The sequence below is a fragment of the Drosophila serrata genome, unplaced genomic scaffold (assembly GCF_035046125.1).
Source record: "Drosophila serrata isolate PLE 108 unplaced genomic scaffold, ASM3504612v1 contig_295, whole genome shotgun sequence".
Taxonomy (NCBI): Eukaryota; Metazoa; Arthropoda; class Insecta; order Diptera; family Drosophilidae; genus Drosophila; species Drosophila serrata.
Window position 1 is genome coordinate 1,777,168 of NW_028257193.1, and position 14,559 is coordinate 1,791,726.

A 14,559-nucleotide genomic window follows, 5' to 3' on the forward strand; every position below is an offset into this window, starting at 1 on the left:
CCACAGAAGCCCCGAAGGCGAAGGAGAAGGGGAAAGCTGGTCACGAGATTATGAAGTAAGTAGCGACTTAAGCCTTTTAAGCTGATAGAGGCTTACGCAGTGCTCATCACCCAACCAAGACTTAAGTTCACGACCAAATCAATTGCCGTTCTAAGCTTATTCCGATGAACATAGTATATACATAGCTATAGAAGATAGATTCCATATATTATGTAAGGAGGAGCAGGTGCATTGTAACATATTCAAACATTGCCGCATTTAGGGACTGTAAATCTACTTTAATTTATATCTGCTTGCAGCTGTGGATAGATATGTTATTTGTAACTGAAGTACTTAATTAATTTATTAAATAGGTCTATGGCAATCAATTTATTGTTCCACAACATCGTTGGTTTATTAATAGGTATTTAACGGAAATAGAAAAACTTTAAGCCATTTATTTATTAGTTTATCATAGTCTTTGTTTAAATGAAAATTAAACTTGAATACAAATTAGTTTGGCTTTATTATATTTATAATATACATATAATTCTAGTTATTCCTCAATAACGTGTTGTGTCGTATAGATCAATTTATTAATTTATAAGCCATTTTAAATTCTAAGCCATATTTAAAATATTAAAGTTAAATGTAAAAGTAATTAGTAAAACAAAGTTAAATCACCAACTTGCTCTAAATTTTTGAAAATAATTACCGTTGCAAATAAACTAGCAACGATATTAGTGTTGGGTAACGACCAACGACCAGCTGATTGCTGACAGTAAACAAAACAGAAAAAACAACGACGTACAAAAAAACTGCCAAACCCCGAATTTATCTGCAATTCCGGTGACTTCTAACGCACCGCTTACCTGGCATCCCCGCAAGCTCCTGCCAAAAGGCAAAAACCGACTTCAGCACGTTCTTTGGCACCCAGGAATGTGACCGTGGTTCAGCTTTCGGCGGCGACTTCGACCTTAGCCCCTGCTTCACCCACTACGGTTGTCCCAACGAGATGAGCGATTTGCCTGGTGTTGGACGTGCAGGCGCCAAGGGCGGCACAGCAAGCAGAATTCCCCGCTGTGCGCCGTCCCAACGGCAACGACAAACAGCGACGACCATGGCCCGTTCCCCAAGACCCAAGTCCTCCTTTCGGCCGGTGTTCCACGAAAGGACCACGGAAGAAGACGACTCCATACTCACCCAGCAGCTGTGGAAGCTCGCAAGAAAGACGGGCAATCTGAATCTGTCCAACAAGGCATTGGCCAGCGGTGAGTTAAAGGGAAATATGTAGATATTTACAGTAGCTACATTGAGGAGCTTGCTCGCAAGCAGTAGTGACCCAGGAGCAGCTGCGTCGCTGGAAGTCTATGGCCAAGCCGAAAGTGTCTCAACAACAGAAGTGTCAGTGTGAGCTATGGAACCCGCTCGGCCTTGTCGACAGCAGCGCCTTGTGGTTCCAGTTCATGTGAGGCGATCGGCAATCGACGATCTCGCGATTCCGATCTCAAACTTGACCTTGTCGCCAAGCCTAAAAAGGCATGGAACATATTTGCCGCTTGATTGGTCAGCATCCGCGGCTTGAGACGATCCATAAAGGTGCCGTCACACGGGGTGCGTCCTCAGGCCCAGTCATCGTTCGGTTCAGTCCGCCGCGTGAGCTGGTCGCTGTCGCATCGTCCCGACCAGTCAAGATTGCGTCCTCCAGGAAGCAGCTCACCTCGTTCTGCATGTGCGGTCCCTATCCGCGAAGGCGACGCTACTACCAGATCCGTGAATTCCAGATGGCCTCCTCGGCAGATGAGCTGGAGAGCGAGGATCCGGACGATGAGCTTGAGCTAGAGCTGGAACTGGATGATACCGAGCAGGCACAGCTCAAGACGGAAGCCTGTAGTGTAGTTATTGCCGCAGCCCCAGCGCTCTCTAATTGATCCCATGTCCTTTTTCGTTGCAGTGCCCGAACGCCTGTATGACATCAACGAGGCGGATGCGGATAGCAAAGCAGTTAACCTGGAGCAGCTAAGCATCAAGGAGGAGGATGCCTGGTGGAATCAAGTGCCATTAACAAACTTGGACCTAAGCTCTAATACTCTGACGCACTTATCGCCCAAGATCGCGAACCTGCAGCATTCGCTTACCGTGCTTACGGTAAGAATGATTCGGATCTTAAATCTAGAGGCCTAAAATATAAACATTTTTTCCCTCTTAGTTGCACGATAATGCTCTGGTGGAGCTGCCGTCAGAGATCGGCAAGCTAGAGAAGCTCATGCGCCTGAATGTGAGCCACAACAAGCTCAAGCAGCTGCCTCGTGAGACCTATAGTTTGCCGGAGCTGCGGCACCTCAACATCTCCTACAATGAGTTTAACGAACTCGATCCGGACATTAGTGACCTGCACATGCTCGAGTTTTTGGTAAGTTATGCTAGGAATATATGTTTTATAAGTAAACTTATTATTTAAGTTTAATATAATATTAAACAAAGCCTAGATCCTTCATGAGGTTATCTTTATACCCTTGCAGAGTATTTTCATTTTAGTCTAAAGCTTGAAACATAGTGAAGGAGTCATTTCCGGTGTTAGCAATCGCGGCACCCACTTCGAGCAGAGCTTTCTCATGTCCAAATGTTCATGTAATATCGTAAACACACTGCCTTCCGATATCTTTGAGGCATCAGCTATCTCCTTTAATTTCAATTTGCGATCGGCCAATACCATTTTTCGGATTTTTGCCACATTTTCTGGCGTAACTGCTGTTTTTGGGCGACCACTGCGTTCAGCGTCTTTGGTGTCCACACGACCACGTTTAAATTCATTGTACCAATCTTTGATGGTTGATTTTCCCGAAGAAGAATCTGGATAATGTTTATCAAGCCAAGCTTTTGCTTCTCCTGTATTTTTTCCTATAAAAAACAGTGCTTATCCAGGACACGAAACTCTTTTTTTTCATATTGTAGAAAAACCCAAAGGTTGTATTACTTAAAAATTTGTAACTTAAAAGCACGTGGTCACAGAGTTGTATAATTTTTACACAGAGCTTATGATAATCGACACTTTCGATAAAAAATATCTATCATTAAAATTGTCAAAATTCGACAAAAAATTGGATGTTTTAAATATTAAAACGCAGTATGCAGATTTGTTAGCGCTATAAAAATGAGCACAGAAAAGCTTTCCGATTTGAAATTAACCCATTTTTGGCTTAACTATGATGTTTGAAAAATACTGATTAGTTAAAAAAAATGGCCTGTTTTTATACCTTTTTGCAGGTTATTATAATTTTAGTAAGAATCTTTTAACAGCATCAACAAACGCAGTATGCTGATTTGTTAGCGCCATTAGAACTAACACAGAACAGCTTTCCGATTTGAAATTAACGCATTTCTGGCATAATTATGAGGTTTGGAAAACTTTGATTATTCGAGAAAATTGCCTGTTTTTATACCTTTTTGCGGGGTGTTAGTATTTATCAGAAGCGTATAACACAATGAAGGATTCATTTCCGACCCTATAAATCATATATATTCTAGATCAGAATGGCTTAATCGATCTAGCCATGTCAAGTGGAAAAAAACAGTTAACCATTTTTGGTCAAAATTTGGTCATTAAAATTGTCAAAATTCGACAAAAAATTGGATGTTTTAAATATTAAAACGCAGTATGCAGATTTGTTAGCGCTATAAAAATGAGCACAGAAAAGCTTTCCGATTTGAAATTAACCCATTTTTGGCTTAACTATGATGTTTGAAAAACACTGATTAGTTAAAAAAATGGCCTGTTTTTATACCTTTTTGGAGGTTATTATAATTTTAGTAAGAATCTTTTACCAGCATCAACAAACGCAGTATGCTGATTTGTTAGCGCCATTTGAACTAACACAGAACAGCTTTCCGATTTGAAATTAACGCATTTCTGGCTTAATTATGAGGTTTGGAAAACTTTGATTATTCGAGAAAATTGCCTGTTTTTATACCTTTTTGCGGGGTGTTAGTATTAATCAGAAGCGTATAACACAATGAAGGATTCATTTCCGACCCTATAAATCATATATATTCTAGATCAGAATGAACGGCTTAATCGATCTAGCCATGTCAAGTGGAAAAAAACAGTTGACCATTTTTGGTCAAAATTTGAAAAAAAGATAATGGGTTACATCATTAAAATTGTCAAAATTCGACAAAAAATTGTATGTTTTAAATATTAAAACGCAGTATGCAGATTTGTTAGCGCTATAAAAATGAGCACAGAAAAGCTTTCCGATTTGAAATTAACCCATTTCTGGCTTAATTATGAGGTTTGGAAAACTTTGATAATTCGAGAAAATTGCCTGTTTTTATACCTTTTTGCGGGGTGTTAGTATTAATCAGAAGCGTATAACACAATGAAGGAATCATTTCCGACCCTATAAATCATATATATTCTAGATCAGAATGAACGGCTTAGTCGATCTAGCCATGTCAAGTGGAAAAATACAGTTCACCATTTTTTTGTCAAAATTTGAAAAAAAGATAAGGGGTTACATCATTAAAATTGTCAAAATTCGACAAAAAATTGTATGTTTTAAATATTAAAACGCAGTATGCAGATTTGTTAGCGCTATAAAAATGAGCACAGAAAAGCTTTCCGATTTAAAATCAACCCATTTTTGGCTTAACTATGATGTTTGAAAAACACTGATTAGTTTAAAAAATGGCCTGTTTTTATACCTTTTTGCAGGTTATTATAATTTTAGTAAGAATCTTTTACCAGCATCAACAAACGCAGTATGCTGATTTGTTAGCGCCATTAGAACTAACACAGAACAGCTTTCCGATTTGAAATTAACCCATTTCTGGCTTAATTATGAGGTTTGGAAAACTTTGATTATTCGAGAAAATTGCCTGTTTTTATACCTTTTTGCGAGGTGTTAGTATTAATCAAAAGCGTATAACACAATGAAGGAATCATTTCCGACCCTATAAATCATATATATTCTAGATCAGAATGAACGGCTTAATCGTTCTAGCCATGTCAAGTGGAAAAATACAGTTGACCATTTTTGGTCAAAATTTGGTCATTAAAATTGTCAAAATTCGACAAAAAATTGGATGTTTTAAATATTAAAACGCAGTATGCAGATTTGTTAGCGCTATAAAAATGAGCACAGAAAAGCTTTCCGATTTGAAATTAACCCATTTTTGGCTTAACTATGATGTTTGAAAAACACTGATTAGTTAAAAAAATGGCCTGTTTTTATACCTTTTTGGAGGTTATTATAATTTTAGTAAGAATCTTTTACCAGCATCAACAAACGCAGTATGCTGATTTGTTAGCGCCATTTGAACTAACACAGAACAGCTTTCCGATTTGAAATTAACGCATTTCTGGCTTAATTATGAGGTTTGGAAAACTTTGATTATTCGAGAAAATTGCCTGTTTTTATACCTTTTTGCGGGGTGTTAGTATTAATCAGAAGCGTATAACACAATGAAGGATTCATTTCCGACCCTATAAATCATATATATTCTAGATCAGAATGAACGGCTTAATCGATCTAGCCATGTCAAGTGGAAAAAAACAGTTGACCATTTTTGGTCAAAATTTGAAAAAAAGATAAGGGGTTACATCATTAAAATTGTCAAAATTCGACAAAAAATTGTATGTTTTAAATATTAAAACGCAGTATGCAGATTTGTTAGCGCTATAAAAATGAGCACAGAAAAGCTTTCCGATTTGAAATTAACCCATTTTTGGCTTAATTATGAGGTTTGGAAAACTTTGATAATTCGAGAAAATTGCCTGTTTTTATACCTTTTTGCGGGGTGTTAGTATTAATCAGAAGCGTATAACACAATGAAGGAATCATTTCCGACCCTATAAATCATATATATTCTAGATCAGAATGAACGGCTTAGTCGATCTAGCCATGTCAAGTGGAAAAATACAGTTCACCATTTTTTTGTCAAAATTTGAAAAAAAGATAAGGGGTTACATCATTAAAATTGTCAAAATTCGACAAAAAATTGTATGTTTTAAATATTAAAACGCAGTATGCAGATTTGTTAGCGCTATAAAAATGAGCACAGAAAAGCTTTCCGATTTAAAATCAACCCATTTTTGGCTTAACTATGATGTTTGAAAAACACTGATTAGTTTAAAAAATGGCCTGTTTTTATACCTTTTTGCAGGTTATTATAATTTTAGTAAGAATCTTTTACCAGCATCAACAAACGCAGTATGCTGATTTGTTAGCGCCATTAGAACTAACACAGAACAGCTTTCCGATTTGAAATTAACCCATTTCTGGCTTAATTATGAGGTTTGGAAAACTTTGATTATTCGAGAAAATTGCCTGTTTTTATACCTTTTTGCGAGGTGTTAGTATTAATCAAAAGCGTATAACACAATGAAGGAATCATTTCCGACCCTATAAATCATATATATTCTAGATCAGAATGAACGGCTTAATCGTTCTAGCCATGTCAAGTGGAAAAATACAGTTGACCATTTTTGGTCAAAATTTGGTCATTAAAATTGTCAAAATTCGACAAAAAATTGGATGTTTTAAATATTAAAACGCAGTATGCAGATTTGTTAGCGCTATAAAAATGAGCACAGAAAAGCTTTCCGATTTGAAATTAACCCATTTTTGGCTTAACTATGATGTTTGAAAAACACTGATTAGTTAAAAAAATGGCCTGTTTTTATACCTTTTTGGAGGTTATTATAATTTTAGTAAGAATCTTTTACCAGCATCAACAAACGCAGTATGCTGATTTGTTAGCGCCATTTGAACTAACACAGAACAGCTTTCCGATTTGAAATTAACGCATTTCTGGCTTAATTATGAGGTTTGGAAAACTTTGATTATTCGAGAAAATTGCCTGTTTTTATACCTTTTTGCGGGGTGTTAGTATTAATCAGAAGCGTATAACACAATGAAGGATTCATTTCCGACCCTATAAATCATATATATTCTAGATCAGAATGAACGGCTTAATCGATCTAGCCATGTCAAGTGGAAAAAAACAGTTGACCATTTTTGGTCAAAATTTGAAAAAAAGATAAGGGGTTACATCATTAAAATTGTCAAAATTCGACAAAAAATTGTATGTTTTAAATATTAAAACGCAGTATGCAGATTTGTTAGCGCTATAAAAATGAGCACAGAAAAGCTTTCCGATTTGAAATTAACCCATTTTTGGCTTAATTATGAGGTTTGGAAAACTTTGATAATTCGAGAAAATTGCCTGTTTTTATACCTTTTTGCGGGGTGTTAGTATTAATCAGAAGCGTATAACACAATGAAGGAATCATTTCCGACCCTATAAATCATATATATTCTAGATCAGAATGAACGGCTTAGTCGATCTAGCCATGTCAAGTGGAAAAATACAGTTCACTATTTTTTTGTCAAAATTTGAAAAAAAGATAAGGGGTTACATCATTAAAATTGTCAAAATTCGACAAAAAATTGTATGTTTTAAATATTAAAACGCAGTATGCAGATTTGTTAGCGCTATAAAAATGAGCACAGAAAAGCTTTCCGATTTAAAATCAACCCATTTTTGGCTTAACTATGATGTTTGAAAAACACTGATTAGTTTAAAAAATGGCCTGTTTTTATACCTTTTTGCAGGTTATTATAATTTTAGTAAGAATCTTTTACCAGCATCAACAAACGCAGTATGCTGATTTGTTAGCGCCATTAGAACTAACACAGAACAGCTTTCCGATTTGAAATTAACCCATTTCTGGCTTAATTATGAGGTTTGGAAAACTTTGATTATTCGAGAAAATTGCCTGTTTTTATACCTTTTTGCGAGGTGTTAGTATTAATCAAAAGCGTATAACACAATGAAGGAATCATTTCCGACCCTATAAATCATATATATTCTAGATCAGAATGAACGGCTTAATCGTTCTAGCCATGTCAAGTGGAAAAATACAGTTGACCATTTTTTTTTCAAAATTTGAAAAAAAGATAAGGGGTTACATCATTAAAATTGCCAAAATTCGACAAAAAATTTAATGTTTTAAATATTAAAACGCAGTATGCAGATTTGTTAGCGCTATAAAAATGAGCACAGAAAAGCTTTCCGATTTGAAATTAACCCATTTTTGGCTTAACTATGATGTTTGAAAAACACTGATTAGTTAAAAAAATTGCCTGTTTTTATACCTTTTTGCAGGTTATTATAATTTTAGTAAGAATCTTTTACCAGCATCAACAAACGCAGTATGCTGATTGTTAGCGCCATTAGAACTAACACAGAACAGCTTTCCGATTTGAAATTAACGCATTTCTGGCTTAATTATGAGGTTTGGAAAACTTTGATAATTCGAGAAAATTGCCTGTTTTTATACCTTTTTGCGGGGTGTTAGTATTAATCAGAAGCGTATAACACAATGAAGGAATCATTTCCGACCCTATAAATCATATATATTCTAGATCAGAATGAACGGCTTAGTCGATCTAGCCATGTCAAGTGGAAAAATACAGTTCACCATTTTTTTGTCAAAATTTGAAAAAAAGATAAGGGGTTACATCATTAAAATTGTCAAAATTCGACAAAAAATTGTATGTTTTAAATATTAAAACGCAGTATGCAGATTTGTTAGCGCTATAAAAATGAGCACAGAAAAGCTTTCCGATTTGAAATTAACCCATTTTTGGCTTAACTATGATGTTTGAAAAACACTGATTAGTTAAAAAAATGGCCTGTTTTTATACCTTTTTGCAGGTTATTATAATTTTAGTAAGAATCTTTTACCAGCATCAACAAACGCAGTATGCTGATTTGTTAGCGCCATTAGAACTAACACAGAACAGCTTTCCGATTTGAAATTAACGCATTTCTGGCTTAATTATGAGGTTTGGAAAACTTTGATTATTCGAGAAAATTGCCTGTTTTTATACCTTTTTGCGGGGTGTTAGTATTAATCAGAAGCGTATAACACAATGAAGGAATCATTTCCGACCCTACAAATCATATATATTCTAGATCAGAATGAACGGCTTAATCGTTCTAGCCATGTCAAGTGGAAAAATACAGTTGACCATTTTTTGTCAAAATTTGAAAAAAAGATAAGGGGTTACATCATTAAAATTGTCAAAATTCGACAAAAAATTTAATGTTTTAAATATTAAAACGCAGTATGCAGATTTGTTAGCGCTATAAAAATGAGCACAGAAAAGCTTTCCGATTTGAAATTAACCCATTTTTGGCTTAACTATTATGTTTGAAAAACACTGATTAGTTAAAAAAATTGCCTGTTTTTATACCTTTTTGCAGGTTATTATAATTTTAGTAAGAATCTTTTACCAGCATCAACAAACGCAGTATGCTGATTGTTAGCGCCATTAGAACTAACACAGAACAGCTTTCCGATTTTAAATTAACGCATTTCTGGCTTAATTATGAGGTTTGGAAAACTTTGATAATTCGAGAAAATTGCCTGTTTTTATACCTTTTTGCGGGGTGTTAGTATTAATCAGAAGCGTATAACACAATGAAGGAATCATTTCCGACCCTATAAATCATATATATTCTAGATCAGAATGAACGGCTTAGTCGATCTAGCCATGTCAAGTGGAAAAATACAGTTCACCATTTTTTTGTCAAAATTTGAAAAAAAGATAAGGGGTTACATCATTAAAATTGTCAAAATTCGACAAAAAATTGGATGTTTTAAATATTAAAACGCAGTATGCAGATTTGTTAGCGCTATAAAAATGAGCACAGAAAAGCTTTCCGATTTGAAATTAACCCATTTTTGGCTTAACTATGATGTTTGAAAAACACTGATTAGTTAAAAAAATGGCCTGTTTTTATACCTTTTTGCAGGTTATTATAATTTTAGTAAGAATCTTTTACCAGCATCAACAAACGCTGTATGCTGATTTGTTAGCGCCATTAGAACTAACACAGAACAGCTTTCCGATTTGAAATTAACCCATTTCTGGCTTAATTATGAGGTTTGGAAAACTTTTATTATTCGAGAAAATTGCCAGTTTTTATACCTTTTTGCGGGGTGTTAGTATTAATCAAAAGCGTATAACACAATGAAGGAATCATTTCCGACCCTATAAATCATATATATTCTAGATCAGAATGAACGGCTTAATCGTTCTAGCCATGTCAAGTGGAAAAATACAGTTGACCATTTTTTTGTCAAAATTTGAAAAAAAGATAAGGGGTTACATCATTAAAATTGTCAAAATTCGACAAAAAATTGTATGTTTTAAATATTAAAACGCAGTATGCAGATTTGTTAGCGCTATAAAAATGAGCACAGAAAAGCTTTCCGATTTGAAATTAACCCATTTTTGGCTTAACTATGATGTTTGAAAAACACTGATTAGTTAAAAAAATTGCCTGTTTTTATACCTTTTTGCAGGTTATTATAATTTTAGTAAGAATCTTTTACCAGCATCAACAAACGCAGTATGCTGATTTGTTAGCGCCATTAGAACTAACACAGAACAGCTTTCCGATTTGAAATTAACGCATTTCTGGCTTAATTATGAGGTTTGGAAAACTTTGATTATTCGAGAAAATTGCCTGTTTTTATACCTTTTTGCGGGGTGTTAGTATTAATCAGAAGCGTATAACACAATGAAGGAATCATTTCCGACCCTACAAATCATATATATTCTAGATCAGAATGAACGGCTTAATCGTTCTAGCCATGTCAAGTGGAAAAATACAGTTGACCATTTTTTGTCAAAATTTGAAAAAAAGATAAGGGGTTACATCATTAAAATTGTCAAAATTCGACAAAAAATTTAATGTTTTAAATATTAAAACGCAGTATGCAGATTTGTTAGCGCTATAAAAATGAGCACAGAAAAGCTTTCCGATTTGAAATTAACCCATTTTTGGCTTAACTATGATGTTTGAAAAACACTGATTAGTTAAAAAAATGGCCTGTTTTTATACCTTTTTGCAGGTTATTATAATTTTAGTAAGAATCTTTTACCAGCATCAACAAACTCAGTATGCTGATTTGTTAGCGCCATTAGAACTAACACAGAACAGCTTTCCGATTTGAAATTAACCCATTTCTGGCTTAATTATGAGGTTTGGAAAACTTTGATTATTCGAGAAAATTGCCAGTTTTTATACCTTTTTGCGGGGTGTTAGTATTAATCAAAAGTGTATAACACAATGAAGGAATCATTTCCGACCCTATAAATCATATATATTCTAGATCAGAATGAACGGCTTAATCGTTCTAGCCATGTCAAGTGGAAAAATACAGTTGACCATTTTTTTTTCAAAATTTGAAAAAAAGATAAGGGGTTACATCATTAAAATTGTCAAAATTCGACAAAAAATTGTATGTTTTAAATATTAAAACGCAGTATGCAGATTTGTTAGCGCTATAAAAATGAGCACAGAAAAGCTTTCCGATTTGAAATTAACCCATTTTTGGCTTAACTATTATGTTTGAAAAACACTGATTAGTTAAAAAAATGGCCTGTTTTTATACCTTTTTGCAGGTTATTATAATTTTAGTAAGAATCTTTTACCAGCATCAACAAACGCAGTATGCTGATTTGTTAGCGCCATTAGAACTAACACAGAACAGCTTTCCGATTTGAAATTAACGCATTTCTGGCATAATTATGAGGTTTGGAAAACTTTGATTATTCAAAAAAATTGCCTGTTTTTATACCTTTTTGCGGGGTGTTAGTATTAATCAGAAGCGTATAACACAATGAAGGATTCATTTCCGACCCTATAAATCATATATATTCTAGATCAGAATGAACGGCTTAATCGATCTAGCCATGTCAAGTGGAAAAATACAGTTGACCATTTTTTGTCAAAATTTGAAAAAAAGATAAGGGGTTACATCATTAAAATTGTCAAAATTCGACAAAAAATTGTATGTTTTAAATATTAAAACGCAGTATGCAGATTTGTTAGCGCTATAAAAATGAGCACAGAAAAGCTTTCCGATTTGAAATTAGCCCATTTTTGGCTTAACTATGATGTTTGAAAAACACTGATTAGTTTAAAAAATGGCCTGTTTTTATACCTTTTTGCAGGTTATTATAATTTTAGTAAGAATCTTTTACCAGCATCAACAAACGCAGTATGCTGATTTGTTAGCGCCATTAGAACTAACACAGAACAGCTTTCCGATTTGAAATTAACGCATTTCTGGCTTAATTATGAGGTTTGGAAAACTTTGATTATTCGAGAAAATTGCCTGTTTTTATACCTTTTTGCGGGGTGTTAGTATTAATCAGAAGCGTATAACACAATGAAGGAATCATTTCCGACCCTACAAATCATATATATTCTAGATCAGAATGAACGGCTTAATCGTTCTAGCCATGTCAAGTGGAAAAATACAGTTGACCATTTTTTGTCAAAATTTGAAAAAAAGATAAGGGGTTACATCATTAAAATTGTCAAAATTCGACAAAAAATTTAATGTTTTAAATATTAAAACGCAGTATGCAGATTTGTTAGCGCTATAAAAATGAGCACAGAAAAGCTTTCCGATTTGAAATTAACCCATTTTTGGCTTAACTATGATGTTTGAAAAACACTGATTAGTTTAAAAAATGGCCTGTTTTTATACCTTTTTGCAGGTTATTATAATTTTAGTAAGAATCTTTTACCAGCATCAACAAACTCAGTATGCTGATTTGTTAGCGCCATTAGAACTAACACAGAACAGCTTTCCGATTTGAAATTAACCCATTTCTGGCTTAATTATGAGGTTTGGAAAACTTTGATTATTCGAGAAAATTGCCAGTTTTTATACCTTTTTGCGGGGTGTTAGTATTAATCAAAAGTGTATAACACAATGAAGGAATCATTTCCGACCCTATAAATCATATATATTCTAGATCAGAATGAACGGCTTAATCGTTCTAGCCATGTCAAGTGGAAAAATACAGTTGACCATTTTTTTTTCAAAATTTGAAAAAATGATAAGGGGTTACATCATTAAAATTGTCAAAATTCGACAAAAAATTGGATGTTTTAAATATTAAAACGCAGTATGCAGATTTGTTAGCGCTATAAAAATGAGCACAGAAAAGCTTTCCGATTTGAAATTAACCCATTTTTGGCTTAACTATTATGTTTGAAAAACACTGATTAGTTAAAAAAATGGCCTGTTTTTATACCTTTTTGCAGGTTATTATAATTTTAGTAAGAATCTTTTACCAGCATCAACAAACGCAGTATGCTGATTTGTTAGCGCCATTAGAACTAACACAGAACAGCTTTCCGATTTGAAATTAACGGTTTTCTGGCTTAATTATGAGGTTTGGAAAACTTTGATTATTCAAAAAAATTGCCTGTTTTTATACCTTTTTGCGGGGTGTTAGTATTAATCAGAAGCGTATAACACAATGAAGGATTCATTTGCGACCCTATAAATCATATATATTCTAGATCAGAATGAACGGCTTAATCGATCTAGCCATGTCAAGTGGAAAAATACAGTTGACCATTTTTTGTCAAAATTTGAAAAAAAGATAAGGGGTTACATCATAAAAATTGTCAAAATTCGACAAAAAAATTAATGTGTTAAATATTAAAACGCAGTATGCAGATTTGTTAGCGCTATAAAAATGATCACAGAAAATCTTTCCGATTTGAAATTAACCTATTTTTGGCTTAACTATGATGTTTGAAAAACACTGATTAGTTAAAAAAATTGCCTGTTTTTATACCTTTTTGCAGGTTTTTATAATTTTAGTAAGAATCTTTTACCAGCATCAACAAACGCAGTATGCTGATTTGTTAGCGCCATTAGAACGAACACAGAACAGCTTTCCGATTTGAAATTAACGCATTTCTGGCTTAATTATGAGGTTTGGAAAACTTTGATTATTCGAGAAAATTGCCTGTTTTTATACCTTTTTGCGGGGTGTTAGTATTAATCAGAAGCGTATAACACAATGAAGGAATCATTTCCGACCCTATAAATCATATATATTCTAGATCAGAATGAACGGCTTAATCGTTCTAGCCATGTCAAGTGGAAAAATACAGTTGACCATTTTTTGTCAAAATTTGAAAAAAAGATAAGGGGTTACATAATTAAAATTGTCAAAATTCGACAAAAAATTTAATGTTTTAAATATTAAAACGCAGTATGCAGATTTGTTAGCGCTATAAAAATGAGCACAGAAAAGCTTTCCGATTTGAAATTAACCCATTTTTGGCTTAACTATGATGTTTGAAAAACACTGATTAGTTAAAAATATTGCCTGTTTTTATACCTTTTTGCAGGTTATTATAATTTTAGTAAGAATCTTTTAACAGCATCAACAAACGCAGTATGCTGATTTGTTAGCGCCATTAGAACTAACACAGAACAGCTTTCCGATTTGAAATTAACGCATTTCTGGCTTAATTATGAGGTTTGGAAAACTTTGATTATTCGAGAAAATTGCCTGTTTTTATACCTTTTTGCGGGGTGTTAGTATTAATCAGAAGCGTATAACACAATGAAGGAATCATTACCGACCCTATAAATCATATATATTCTAGATCAGAATGAACGGCTTAATCGTTCTAGCCATGTCAAGTGGAAAAATACAGTTGACCATTTTTTGTCAAAATTTG

General features: G+C 33.8%; 1 protein-coding gene across 9 annotated transcripts in view; it reads left to right on the top strand.

The window, feature by feature from the left end:
• f-cup (leucine rich repeat containing flyers-cup) overlaps positions 1-14,559 on the top strand; it is a 68,617-nt gene that overhangs the window by 698 nt on the left and 53,360 nt on the right. For 4 of the 9 annotated variants that reach the window (XR_015272644.1, XM_020962151.2, XM_020962152.2 and 1 more), the window contains exons 2-5: positions 7-55; positions 868-1,250; positions 1,934-2,127; positions 2,189-2,392. Coding sequence is in view for 8 of the 9 variants with exons in the window: in XM_020962151.2 (XP_020817810.2) it covers positions 51-55; positions 868-1,250; positions 1,934-2,127; positions 2,189-2,392 (786 nt within the window). In the remaining variant the exon portion in view is untranslated. Of the gene's footprint in view, positions 1-6; positions 56-867; positions 1,251-1,314; positions 1,875-1,933; positions 2,128-2,188; positions 2,393-14,559 lie in introns of those variants that run through there. The other 5 variants (XM_086837081.1, XM_086837082.1, XM_086837083.1 and 2 more) reach the window with 2 other exon arrangements.